The 13,651-nt window shown below is 41.1% G+C and overlaps 1 protein-coding gene across 4 annotated transcripts in view; it reads left to right on the top strand.

Moving 5' to 3' along the window:
* The window catches only part of LOC128693539 (tetratricopeptide repeat protein 39B-like), a 273,976-nt gene that overhangs the window by 197,579 nt on the left and 62,746 nt on the right, over positions 1-13,651 (top strand). The window contains exon 1 of one of the 4 annotated variants that reach the window (XM_070079917.1): positions 11,988-13,524. The exons of the other annotated variants lie outside the window; for them this stretch is intronic. Coding sequence (XP_069936018.1) covers positions 13,502-13,524 — 23 coding nt within the window. The 5' untranslated portion in view covers positions 11,988-13,501. Of the gene's footprint in view, positions 1-11,987; positions 13,525-13,651 lie in introns of those variants that run through there. 4 annotated transcript variants of the gene reach the window in all.

A 13,651-nucleotide genomic window follows, 5' to 3' on the forward strand; every position in this document is an offset into this window, starting at 1 on the left:
TGCAGGAGGCCAAGAGAGGAATATGATGCGAACAACAGAGCGATGGTGGGCACACTGGCTGAGGTGACACGAAGAGCTCAATCGTGCAGAGCAAAGTTACTGGTTATGGGTGATTTCAACCACAGGGAGATTGATTGGGAAAACCTGGAGCCTCGTGGGGGTCCCGAAACATGGAGAGCCAAGATGATGGATGTGGTACTGGAAAACCTCATGCATCAACACGTCAGGGACACTGCCAGAGAGAGAGGGGAGGATGAACTAGCAAGACTGGACCTTGTGTTCACCCTGAGTAGCTCAGACATTGAAGACATCACTTATGAGAGACCCTTTGGAGCTAGTGATAACGTAGTTCTGAGTTTTGATTACACAGTAGAATTAAAAGTGATGGTAATAGGAGCCGAATGGGGAAAGCCAAATTATAAAAGGGGGGACTACACAGGTATGAGGAACTTCCTGCGGGAGGTTTAGTGGGACAGAGAACTGGTAGGAAGGTCAGTAAACGAAATGATGGAATATGTAACAACAAAATGCAAGGAGGCAGAGGAAAGGTTTGTTCCCAAGGGCAACCGAAACAGTGGGAAGATCAAAGCGAGTCCTTGGTTTACCTAAAGGTGCAGGGAGGCGAAAACTAAGTGAATTGGAGAATGGAAAAGGTACAGAAGGCAAAGGACCCAGGAAAATAAGGAGATCAGTCGAAGAGCCAGAAACGAGTATGCACAGATAAGGAGGGAGGCCCATCGACAGTACGAAAATGACATAGCATCGAAAGTCAAGTCTGACCTGAAACTGCTGTTTAGCCACATTAGGAGAAAGACGACAGTCAAAGACCAGGTGATCAGGCTGAGGAAAGAAGGTGGGGAACTCACAAGAAACGATCAAGAGGTATGCAAGGAGCTCAGTACGAGATTTAAGGAAGTATTCACAGTGGAGACTGGTAGGACTCTGGGAAAACAGGACAGAGGGGGACACCAACAGGGAATACACCAAGTGCTAGATGACATACACACAACTGAGGAGGAGGTGAAGAAGCTGCTAAGTGACCTTGATACCTCAAAGGCAATGGGATTGGACAACATCTCCCCGTGGGTCCTTAGAGAGGGAGCAGAAATGCTGTGTGTGCCATTAACCACAATCTTCAACACATCCCTTGAAACTGGGCAACTACCCGAGGTATGGAAGATGGCAAATGTAGTTCCCATTTTTAAAAAAGGAGACAGAAAAGAGACACTAAACCACAGACCAGTGTCACTGACGTGTATAGTATGCAAAGTCATGGAGAAGATTATCAGGAGGAGAGTGGCGGAGCACCTGGAACGGAACAAGATTATATACGACAACCAGCACGGATTCATGGAAGGCAAATCCTGTGTCAGAAACCTTCAAGAGTTTTATGACAAAGTTACAGAAGTAAGACACGAGAGAGAGGGGTGGGTTGATTGCATTTTCTTGGATTGCAAGAAGGCCTTCGACACAGTTCCTCATAAGAGATTAGTGCAGAAACTAGAGGATCAGGCGTGTATAATGGGAAGGGCATTCTGCAATGGATCAGAGAATACCTGACAGGGAGGCAACAACGAGTCATGGTACGTGATGAGGTATCACAGTGGGCATCTGTGACGAGCGGGGTTCCACAGGGGTCGGTCCTAGGACCAGTGCTATTTTTGGTATATGTGAATGACATGATGGAAGGGTTAGACTCAGAAGTGTCCCTGTTTGCAGATGATGTGAAGTTAATGAGGAGAATTAAATCAGATGAGGATTAGGCAGGACTTCAGAGAGACCTGGACAGGCTGGACACGTGGTCCAGCAACTGGCTCCTCGAATTCAACCCTGCCAATGCAAAGTCATGAAGATCGGAGAAGGGCAAAGAATACCGCAGACAGAGTATAGGCTAGGTGGCCAAACTCTGCACACCTCACTCAAGCAGAAAGATCTTGGGGTGAGTATAACACCTATCAAGTCTCCGGAAGCACATATCAACCAGATAACTGCTGCAGCATATGGGCGCCTGGTAAACCTGAGATTAGTGTTCCAATACCTAAATAGGGAATCTTTCAAGACACTGTACACCGTGTACGTCAGGCCCATACTGGAGTATGCAGCACCAGTTTGGAACCCGCATCATGTCAAGCACGTTAAGAAATTAGACAAAGTACAAAAGTTTGCAACAAGGCTAGTTCCGGAGCTCAGGGGAATGTCCTACGAAGAAGGGTTAAGGGAAATCGGCCTGACAACACTGGGGGACAGGAGGGTTAGGGAAGACATGATAACGACATGCAAAATACTGCGTAGAATAGACAAGGTGGACAGAGACAAGATATTCCAGAGAGGGGACACAGAAACAAGGGGACACTCTTGGAAGTTGAAGACTCAGATGAGTCACAGGGATGTTAGGAAGTATTTCTTCAGCCACAGAGTAGTCAGTAAGTGGAATAGTTTGGGAAGCGATGTAGTGGAGGCAGGATCCATACATAGCTTTAAGCAGAGGTATGATAAAGCTCACGGCTCAGGGAGAGTGACCTAGTAGCGATCAGTGAAGAGGCGGGGCCAGGAGCTCGGACTCGACCCCCGCAACCTCAACTAGGTGAGTACACACACACACTCCCACATACACTCACACACACACATTTATATATATATATATATATATATATATATATATATATATATATATATATATATATATTTAGAGATGGGGTTGTAAGAGAAGTAAATGCGAGGGTCATGGCAAGAGGCGTGGAGTTAAAAGATAAAGAATCACACACAAAGTGGGAGTTGTCACAGCTGCTCTTTGCTGATGACACTGTGCTCTTGGGAGATTCTGAAGAGAAGTTGCAGAGATTGGTGGATGAATTTGGTAGGGTGTGCAAAAGAAGAAAATTAAAGGTGAATACAGGAAAGAGTAAGGTTATGAGGATAACAAAAAGATTAGATGATGAAAGATTGAATATCAGATTGGAGGGAGAGAGTATGGAGGAGGTAAATGTATTCAGATATTTGGGAGTGGACGTGTCAGCGGATGGGTCTATGAAAGATGAGGTGAATCATAGAATTGATGAGGGGAAAAGAGTGAGTGGTGCACTTAGGAGTCTGTGGAGACAAAGAACTTTGTCCTTGGAGGCAAAGAGGGGAATGTATGAGAGTATAGTTTTACCAACGCTCTTAAATGGGTGTGAAGCATGGGTGATGAATGTTGCAGCAGTGGAGATGTCATGTCTGAGGGCAATGTGTGGTGTGAATATAATGCAGAGAATTCGTAGTTTGGAAGTTAGGAGGAGGTGCGGAATTACCAAAACTGTTGTCCAGAGGGCTGAGGAAGGGTTGTTGAGGTGGTTCGGACATGTAGAGAGGATGGAGCGAAACAGAATGACTTCAAGAGTGTATCAGTCTGTAGTGGAAGGAAGGCGGGGTAGGGGTCGGCCTAGGAAAGGTTGGAGAGAGGGGGTAAAGGAGGTTTTGTGTGCGAGGGGCTTGGATTTCCAACAGGCATGCGTGAGCGTGTTTGATAGGAGTGAATGGAGACAAATGGTTTTTAATACTTGACGTGCTGTTGGAGTGTGAGCAAAGTAACATTTATGAAGGGGTTCAGGGAAACCGGCAGGCCGGACTTGAGTCCTGGAGATGGGAAGTACAGTGCCTGCACTCTGAAGGAGGGGTGTTAATGTTGCAGTTTAAAAACTGTAGTGTAAAGCACCCTTCTGGCAAGACAGTGATGGAGTGAATGATGGTGAAAGTTTTTCTTTTTCGGGCCACCCTGCCATGGTGGGAATCGGCCAGTGTGATAATATATATATATATATATATATATATATATATATATATATATATATATATATATATATATATATATATATATATATATATTCACTTGCTTACATATGTGGCATCACTAGGCTGCTGATAAAGGTACCACTAACTACTCTGCTAATAAAGTTAGGATTATCCTTGTGATTAGTGACTCATAGGTAAAATATATTGACCATGCCTTCTGTAACAGAGATAAGAGAGTGAGACAGAGGGTGTGTTTCCCATGAACTGGTGTTGGCGACATAGTCAACAGGTTCCATAATATCAAGTCAGGTCATGAGAACAAGCCCATTATCTGTGTCAGTGCTGGTGGAAATGATATCGGGATGAGCAAGAGACAGTAGCTGCTAGATATGTACAGGACAGCTGTAGATTTAATTAAATCTAAGGAAGGGGGTCCCGATCATATTTAGAATTTTCCCTAGAAGAGGAGTGGGCAAGAAACTGATGTTTCGGGCAATTGGTGTAAATTGCTGGCTAGACAGGTACTGCAAAGAACTTGTAATCCCATTCATTGAGGACTGGGATATATTTGTACGGCAAACGTGGTTTGTATGCAAAGGAGGGACCAGAGATAGAAACATTAGCCAACTCTATCGAGAGGGCCAATGCTGACTTGTCTAGAACTTTAAACCGACAGACTGTAGAGGTATAGGCGTGTGTGTGAAACAAATAGGTTACAGTACAAGCGATGAAAGTGGCAAAAATTACCAGGATACCTCAAGAATATGTTCAAAAGACATTATTAAACATAAAGTTACTAATTAATGCAATGGAACCGATCAACAAACAAATAGAGAGGGTAAATTATATTGACCATACCTTTCTTATACTCCTAATAGTAGGAATATAAGAAATAAGATGGATGAGCTAAGATTAATTGTATGTGCAGGAAGCATACTTATTATTGCTATACAGGAGACTTGGTTCAACCTGAAAGATAGAGAAATGCCTTGTGAATGCCACATACGAGACTGTAAATTATTCCAAATTGATTGGGTCAGTAAGAAGGGTGGCGGAGTAGCCATGTTTGTCAGAGATAATTTAAAATGTTGCGTTAGACAAGATGTAAAATTAGAAGCGACGGACATTGAATGCGTTTGGCTACAGTTTCTCGAGGCATGAAAAACTAATCTTGGGTGTACTTTACAGGCTCCCAAGCCTTGAGAGGGAACACGGTAAACTTCTACGAGACGAAATTACTAGGTCATCTAGATGCAAATATGTGTTAATAAAATGTTTTAACTGTAGACAACTTGATGGGAGCAATTTGGCAGGAAATCTGAATTTACCCACTTTCTTGATACGATCCATGAATGCTTTTAAAACAGTTTGTGACTGAAGCAGCTAGAGGTAACAACCTTCTTGACGTGCTTCTTGCCAACAAGGAATCTCTATTTAATAATGTTGAGGTTAGTGATGAACTTTGGGAAAGCAGTCACAAGTCACTTGGACCTGCCTAGCATGGGCCAGTAAGCCTGCATCAGTACTCCTTCTTTATATTCTAAAGTGACTCAACTATGTAATGGTAAAGGTCGTGTACCTTCTCTTTGTCAGAGAGCTTACATGTAGACTACACGGGGATGGCAGGATTATCTGTGGTTGTCTGGAGCTCTCACAGGTGACAACGACCCAACATGATTCTGGCAGTCACAGTACCACAATTAAGTGGATGTTTTATGTTGCTCACACGTAACTTGCTGATGGGAACAGATGATAGTGCTTGATACTTGTGCTCTCAGCTCTCTTGGAATCTGTGTTTTCTTGTCTGCCGAAGTTGGTATCCTTCAGAAATATGGTTCTTGTCAAAGAGGGTTGATATCCTTTCATAGGATGGTTGTAGTCTAGCCGTGTTGATATTCTTCAGCTAACAGAGGGGATGCCCAGTTGCAACTCCACCTGTGGACTCCCGACACTAACAAAAGGGGATCCAGAAGCCCAAATCTGTCTGTTTGGATAGAATTTTCAGAGGGGCATGAAAAACTGATTTTAGGAGTGATATACCGCCCCCCAAACTTAGATAGGGACCAAGGGAGACTACTATGGGAGGAAATTGTTAAGGCCACAAGGCACGATAATGTAGTAATTCTAGGAGACTTTAACTTTAGTCATATTGATTGGAATTTCTTGACTGGGAATTTAGAATCATACGACTTCTTAGAAGTAGTTCAGGATTGTTTTTTGAAGCAGTTTGTGACAGAACCTACAAGGGGAAATAACCTGCTTGACTTAGTTATGGCAAACAATGAATCCCTTGTTAATAATTTAGAAATTTCAGAGGAACTGGGTGCTAGCGACCACAAATCAATTACATTTAGCATTGAATGGAAGTACGATAGTAGCGATAACTCAGTAACAGTCCCAGATTTTCGCTTAGCAGATTACGATGGGCTTAGAGAACACTTATCATCTGTTGACTGGGGTAACGAAGTGAGATATCAATATGACAGTTTTCTGAACACTATACATGCTGCTCAAAGAACGTTTATCCCATATAAAGAAATTAGATCAAATAGAAATGACCCAAAATGGATGAATAATAGGCTCAAATATCTACTAGGGCATAAGAAAGGAATTTATAGGCGTATTAAAAGAGGTGAGGGTCATCTTATGAATCAGTATATTGACATTAAGAGGGACATTAAAAAGGGGATAAGAAAAGCTAAAAGGGACTATGAAATTAAAGTTGCTAGGGATTCTAAAACTAACCCAAAAAGTTTTTTCCAGGTATATAGAACAAAAGTTAGAGATAAGATAGGTCCCCTTAAAAATAACTATGGGCATCTTACTGACAAAGAGAATGAAATGTGCTCGATTTCTAATAATTATTTACTCTCAGTTTTTACACAGGAAGACACTAACAATATTCCAGTAATTAATTTTTATAGTGGGCTAGAAGAAGTTAAATTATGTAACATCACAGTCACTAGTGAAATGGTTGTGAAGCAGATAGACAGACTGAAGCAAAATAAGTCGCCGGGTCCTGATGAGGTTTTTTCAAGGGTTCTCAAGGAATGCAAAATGGAACTCTGTGAAACATTAACTAATATTTTTAATTTATCTCTTCAAACAGGTGTAGTGTCTGATATGTGGAAGATGGCTAATGTAATTCCTATTTTTAAAACAGGGGACAAGTCGTTACCGTCAAATTACCGCCCAATAAGCCTGACCTCAATTGTAGGCAAATTACTAGAGTCAATTATAGCTGAGATTATAAGAAGCCATCTCGATAAGCATAGCTTGATTAATGATACTCAGGATGGATTCACAAGAGGCCGGTCTTGTCTAACTAATTTATCAACTTTCTTCAGTAAAGCTTTTGAGGCTGTTGACCACGATAAAGAATTTGATATTATTTACTTAGATTTTAGTAAGGCTTTTGATAGAGTTCCGCACCGTAGACTGTTAAAGAAAGTGGCAGCTCATGGCATTGGGGGAAAAGTGCTCTCGTGGATCGAGTCATGGCTCACTGACAGGAAGCAGAGAGTGTCCATAAATGGGGTTAAATCCGAGTGGGGATCTGTAACAAGTGGCGTTCCACAGGGATCAGTCTTGGGCCCGTTGTTGTTTATAATATATATCAATGATCTTGATGAGGGAATTACTAGTGATATGAGCAAATTCGCCGATGACACAAAGATAGGTAGGATAATTGATTCAAACGTAGATGTTAGGGAACTTCAGGAGGATTTAAACAAACTCTATTCTTGGTCAGAAAAGTGGCAGATGCAGTTCAATGTAGATAAATGCAAGGTTCTGAAGCTTGGGAGTGCCCATCACCCTAGTACTTATAAGTTAAATGATGTAGAACTTAGCCATACAGATTGCGAAAAGGACTTGGGGGTTATGGTGAGCAGTAACCTTAAACCAAGACAGCAATGCCTAAGTGTACGTAATAAGGCAAATAGATTACTGGGATTTATATCAAGAAGTGTAAGCAACAGAAGTCTAGAGGTCATACTGCAGCTTTATACATCATTAGTAAGGCCTCACCTAGATTATGCAGCTCAGTTCTGGTCTCCATATTACAGAATGGACATAAATTCGTTAGAAAACATTCAGCGTAGGATGACTAAATTAATACATAGCATTAGAAATCTTCCTTATGAAGAAAGATTGAAGACTCTTAAGTTACATTCACTTGTTAGACGAAGAATGAGGGGAGACCTGATCGAAGTGAATAAGTGGAAGATAGGTATTAATAAAGGGGATATTAATAAGGTCTTGAGGATGTCTCTCCAAGAGAGAACCCGCAGTAATGGATTTAAATTAGATAAGTTTAGATTTAGAAAGGACATAGGAAAGTATTGGTTTGGAAATAGGGTAGTTGATGAGTGGAACAGTCTACCTAGTTGGGTTATTGAGGCTGGGACTTTGGGTAGTTTCAAATTTAGGTTGGATAAGTACATGAGTGGGAGGGGTTGGATTTGAGTGGGACTTTCACATCAGAGCTTATTTCTTGGGTGGCATTGAAAATTGGGTTGGGCAAATGTTTTGTTAGTGGGATGAATTGTAAAGGACCTGCCTAGTATGGGCCAACAGGCCTCCTGCAGTGTTCCTCCTTTCTTATGTTCTTATGTTCTTAATTAAAATCGGTGTTGACTGCCCAGCGCACACGGGCGTGGGCGGTGGTTGTACTCGTGGTGGTGATGATTTTGGTGGAAGTGGTGGTAGTGATGGTTTTGGCAGTGGTGGTGATGGTTTTGGTGATAGTAATGGTGAAGGCGGTGCTGGTAATGATGGTAGTGGTGGTGCTGGTATTGATAGTGGTAATGGTGAAGGTGGTAGTAGTTGTGGCTGCACTAGGAAGGTTGCAGTGGAATGTGGTTGGATGTTAGTAGTTTGTGTCATTGTCATGGTTGTCTACAAGGTCAGGCTGACCATGCAAGAGTGCACCCACCGTAACCGTGTCAGTCAGCTGCCTGTGTCAACCAGTTGTCTGTGTATCAACCAGTTGTCTGTGTATCAACTAGTCTTGAAGTGCTGAAGCGTTGTTAATAATGATACAGTGTTGTTGACCGTGATACAGTGTTGTTGACCATGATACAGTGTTGTTGACCGTGATACAGTGTTGTTGACCGTGATACAGTGTTGTTGACCATGATACAGTGTTGTTGACCGTGATACAGTGTTGTTGACCGTGATACAGTGTTGTTGACCGTGATACAGTGTTGTTGACCATGATACAGTGTTGTTGACCATGATACAGTGTTGTTGACCGTGATACAGTGTTGTTGACCATGATACAGTGTTGTTGACCATGATACAGTGTTGTTGACCATGATACAGTGTTGTTGACCATGATACAGTGTTGTTGACCATGATACAGTGTTGTTGACCATGATACAGTGTTGTTGATCATGATACAGTGTTGTTGATCATGATACAGTGTTGTTGTTGACCATGGTACAGTGTTGTTGTTGACCATGATACAGTGTTGTTAGTCATGATACAGTGTTGTTTGATCATGATACAGTGTTGTTAGTCATGATAGTGTTGTTTGACCATGATACAGTGTTGTTGTTGACCATGATACAGTGTTGTTGATCATGATACAGTGTTGTTGATCATAATACAGTGTTGTTGACCGTGATACAGTTTAGTTGACCATGGTACAGTGTTGTTGATCATGATTCAGTGTTGTTAATCATGATACAGTGTTGTTGACCATGATACAGTGTTGTTAATCATGATACAGTGTTGTTGACCATGATACAGTGTTGTTGTTGACCATGATACAGTGTTGTTGTTGACCATGATACAGTGTTGTTGTTGACCATGATACAGTGTTGTTGTTGACCATGATACAGTGTTGTTGTTGACCATGATACAGTGTTGTTGTTGACCATGATACAGTGTTGTTGTTGACCATGATACAGTGTTGTTGTTGACCATGATACAGTGTTGTTGTTGACCATGATACAGTGTTGTTGACTGTGATACAGTGTTGTGAATTGTAATCTCGGTAAAAGTAGAATTCTGTCTCCTGACATATTAACAGTCACATTTAAGGATATATTCACAGATATATTTGACTAGAATTGTAGGCTCGTGATTTTTGTTTACCGTCATTGAATAATGTGTTGTACGCAGGAAGGAACTGTGATCCCAGAAGTGTGACGTGTTGTACCGTGAGTCACGCATGTCGTGCGTGACCCAGGGCGTAGCGCACGCCCACTCACGGTGGGGCACAAAAGTGGAACCTTAGTGAACAAAAGTGGTACCTTAGTGAACAAAAGTGGTACCTAAGTGAACAAAAGTGGTACCTTGGTGAACAAAAGTGGAACCTTAGTGAACGTAAGTGGTACCTAAGTGAACAAAAAGTGGAACCTTAGTGAACAAAAGTGGAACCTTAGTGAACGTAAGTGGTACCTAAGTGAACAAAAAGTGGAACCTTAGTGAACAAAAGTGGTACCTTAGTGAACAAAAGTGGAACCTTAGTGAACAAAAGTGGTACCTTAGTGAACGTAAGTGGTACCTAAGTGAACAAAAAGTGGAACCTTAGTGAACAAAAGTGGTAACTTAGTGAACAAAAGTGGTACCCTAGTGAACAAAAGTGGTACCTTAGTGAACAAAAGTGGTACCTTAGTGAACAAAAGGGGTACCTTAGTGAACAAAAGGGGTACCTCGGTGAACAAAAGTGGAACTTACGTGAACAAAAGTAGAACCTAAGTCAACAAAAGTGGAGCCTTAGTGAGCAAAAGTGGAGCCTAAGTAAACAAAAATGGAACCTCTGTGAACAAAAGTAGAACCTAAGTGAACAAAAGTAGAACCTAAGTGAACAAAAGTTAAAAAGACACAAAGCGAAAATAAAGAAAAATACTGATGGCGTCATGTTAACGAGATTTTGTTTTAGCTTAATAAAGTGAACGAGAAGAACACTGTATATACGACAGTGGTGGCAGGAGTTACTGAAGAACACTGTATATACGACAGTGGTGGCAGGAGTTACTGAAGAACACTGTATATACGACAGTGGTGGCAGGAGTTACTGAAGAACACTGTATATACGACAGTGGTGGCAGGAGTTACTGAAGAACACTGTATATACGACAGTGGTGGAAGGAGTTACTGAAGAACACTGTATATACGACAGTGGTGGCAGCACTTACTGAAGAACACTGTATATACGACAGTGGTGGCAGGACTTACTGAAGAACACTGTATATACGACAGTGGTGGCAGCACTTACTGAAGAACACTGTATATACGACAGTGGTGGCAGCACTTACTGAAGAACACTGTATATACGACAGTGGTGGCAGGAGTTACTGAAGAACACTGTATGTACGACAGTGGTGGCAGCACTTACTGAAGAACACTGTATATACGACAGTGGTGGCCGGAGTTACTGAAGAACACTGTATATACGACAGTGGTGGCAGGACTTACTGAAGAACACTGTATATACGACAGTGGTGGCAGCACTTACTGAAGAACACTGTATATACGACAGTGGTGGCAGGAGTTACTGAAGAACACTGTATATACGACAGTGGTGGCAGCACTTACTGAAGAACACTGTATATACGACAGTGGTGGCCGGAGTTACTGAAGAACACTGTATATACGACAGTGGTGGCAGCACTTACTGAAGAACACTGTATATACGACAGTGGTGGCAGGAGTTACTGAAGAACACTGTATATACGACAGTGGTGGCAGCACTTACTGAAGAACACTGTATATACGACAGTGGTGGCCGGAGTTACTGAAGAACACTGTATATACGACAGTGGTGGCAGCACTTACTGAAGAACACTGTATATACGACAGTGGTGGCAGGAGTTACTGAAGAACACTGTATATACGACAGTGGTGGCAGGAGTTACTGAAGAACACTGTATATACGACAGTGGTGGCAGCACTTACTGAAGAACACTGTATATACGACAGTGGTGGCAGGAGTTACTGAAGAACACTGTATATACGACAGTGGTGGCAGCACTTACTGAAGAACACTGTATATACGACAGTGGTGGCCGGAGTTACTGAAGAACACTGTATATACGACAGTGGTGGCAGCACTTACTGAAGAACACTGTATATACGACAGTGGTGGCAGGAGTTACTGAAGAACACTGTATGTACGACAGTGGTGGCAGGAGTTGCTGAAGAACACTGTATATATGACAGTGGTGGCAGGAGTTACTGAAGAACACTGGAGAACAGAACTTGCTAAATAACACTAGCGAACAGAACTTACTAAAGAACACTAGAAAACAGAACTTACTGAAGAACACTGGAGATCAGAATTTACTAAAGAACACTAGAGAACATAACTTACTAAAGAACACTAGAGAACAGAACTTACTGAAGAACACTGGAAACTAGAACTTACTAAAGAACTCTGGTGACCAGAACTTACTAAAGAACACTACAGAACACAACTTACTGAGGAACTCTAGACAACAGAACTTACTGAGGAACACTAGACAACAGAACTCTCTGAAGAACACTAGACAACAGAACTTCTGAAGAACAATAGAGAACAGAATTTTCTGAAGAACACTATTTGGAAGAAGAAAAGTATTACTCAATTTTTCTGAGCAATAAGTGGAAAGTGTACCGTAACATGGAACGTCGGAAGACACTGATAAAAGTGTCTTTCACTTTAAGTGTATGAGGATAAAAGTTCCTCTGGAACACTGACACAAATTAAAGTGACTTAGAAAGTACCGCATATCAACGGTAAAGTGGACAGTAAAGTGGCGTCACTAGCAAGGTGACATCATCTAACAAAAGTGACATCATCTAACAAAAGTGACATCATCTAACAAAAGTGACATCATCTAACAAAAGTGACATCATCTAACAAAAGTGACATCATCTAGCAAAAGTGACATTAACAAAAGTGACATCATCTAACAAAATTTATACTTAATGTAAGTGACATAATCTAACAAGTGACATCTAACAAAAACTGACATATCTAACAAAAAGTGACATATAACAAAAGTAACATCATCTAACCATAGTGACATCATCTGACAAAAGTGACCTTTAACAAAAGTGGCGTTGAGCAAGTGACATCTAAAAAAGGTGACATTTAACAAACGTAACATCTAACAAGTACATTATCTAACAAAACTGACATCATCTAACAAAAAGTGACATTTAACAAAAGTGACATCATCCAACAATAGTGACATCATCTAACAAAATTGACATCCAGTACAAGTGACATAATCTAACAAGTGACATCATTTAGCAAAAGTGGCATCATCTAACAAAGTGACCTTTAACAAAAGTGACATCATCTAACAAAAAGTGACATTTAACGAAAGTAACATCATCTAACAATAGTTACATCATCTGACAAAAAGTGAAATAATTTAACAAGTGACATCATCTAACTAAACTGACATCATCTAACAAAAGTAGCATAATTGATGAAAAGCGACATCTTACAAAAGTGGTGTCATCTAATATAAGTGGCATCATTTAACAAAAGTGACATCTTACAAAAGTGACATCATCTAACAGTGACATTTAACAAAACTGACATCTAACAAAACTGACATCATCTAACAAATGTGACATCATTTAACAAACGTGGCATTTAACAAAGGTGACATCATTCAACAAAACCTGCGGATCTATTGCTAAGTAACAACAGAAGAGTTCGACCTTAGTAACAAGAGAGAAAAATAATAACAAGGACAGTACAAAGACGGTTAAAACAGCAGCCAAGATGAATATTTTCTTCAGGAAGCGGTAAGTGTGCTTGTTATAGTACTCAGTGTGTGTTAGTACGTCTGAGAGTACTTGTTACAGTGCTCAGTGTGTGTTAGTACGTCTGAGAGTACTTGTTATAGTACTCAGTGTGTTAGTACGTCTGAGA

This window comes from Cherax quadricarinatus, chromosome 6 (assembly GCF_038502225.1).
Source record: "Cherax quadricarinatus isolate ZL_2023a chromosome 6, ASM3850222v1, whole genome shotgun sequence".
In the NCBI taxonomy this organism is placed as follows: Eukaryota; Metazoa; Arthropoda; class Malacostraca; order Decapoda; family Parastacidae; genus Cherax; species Cherax quadricarinatus.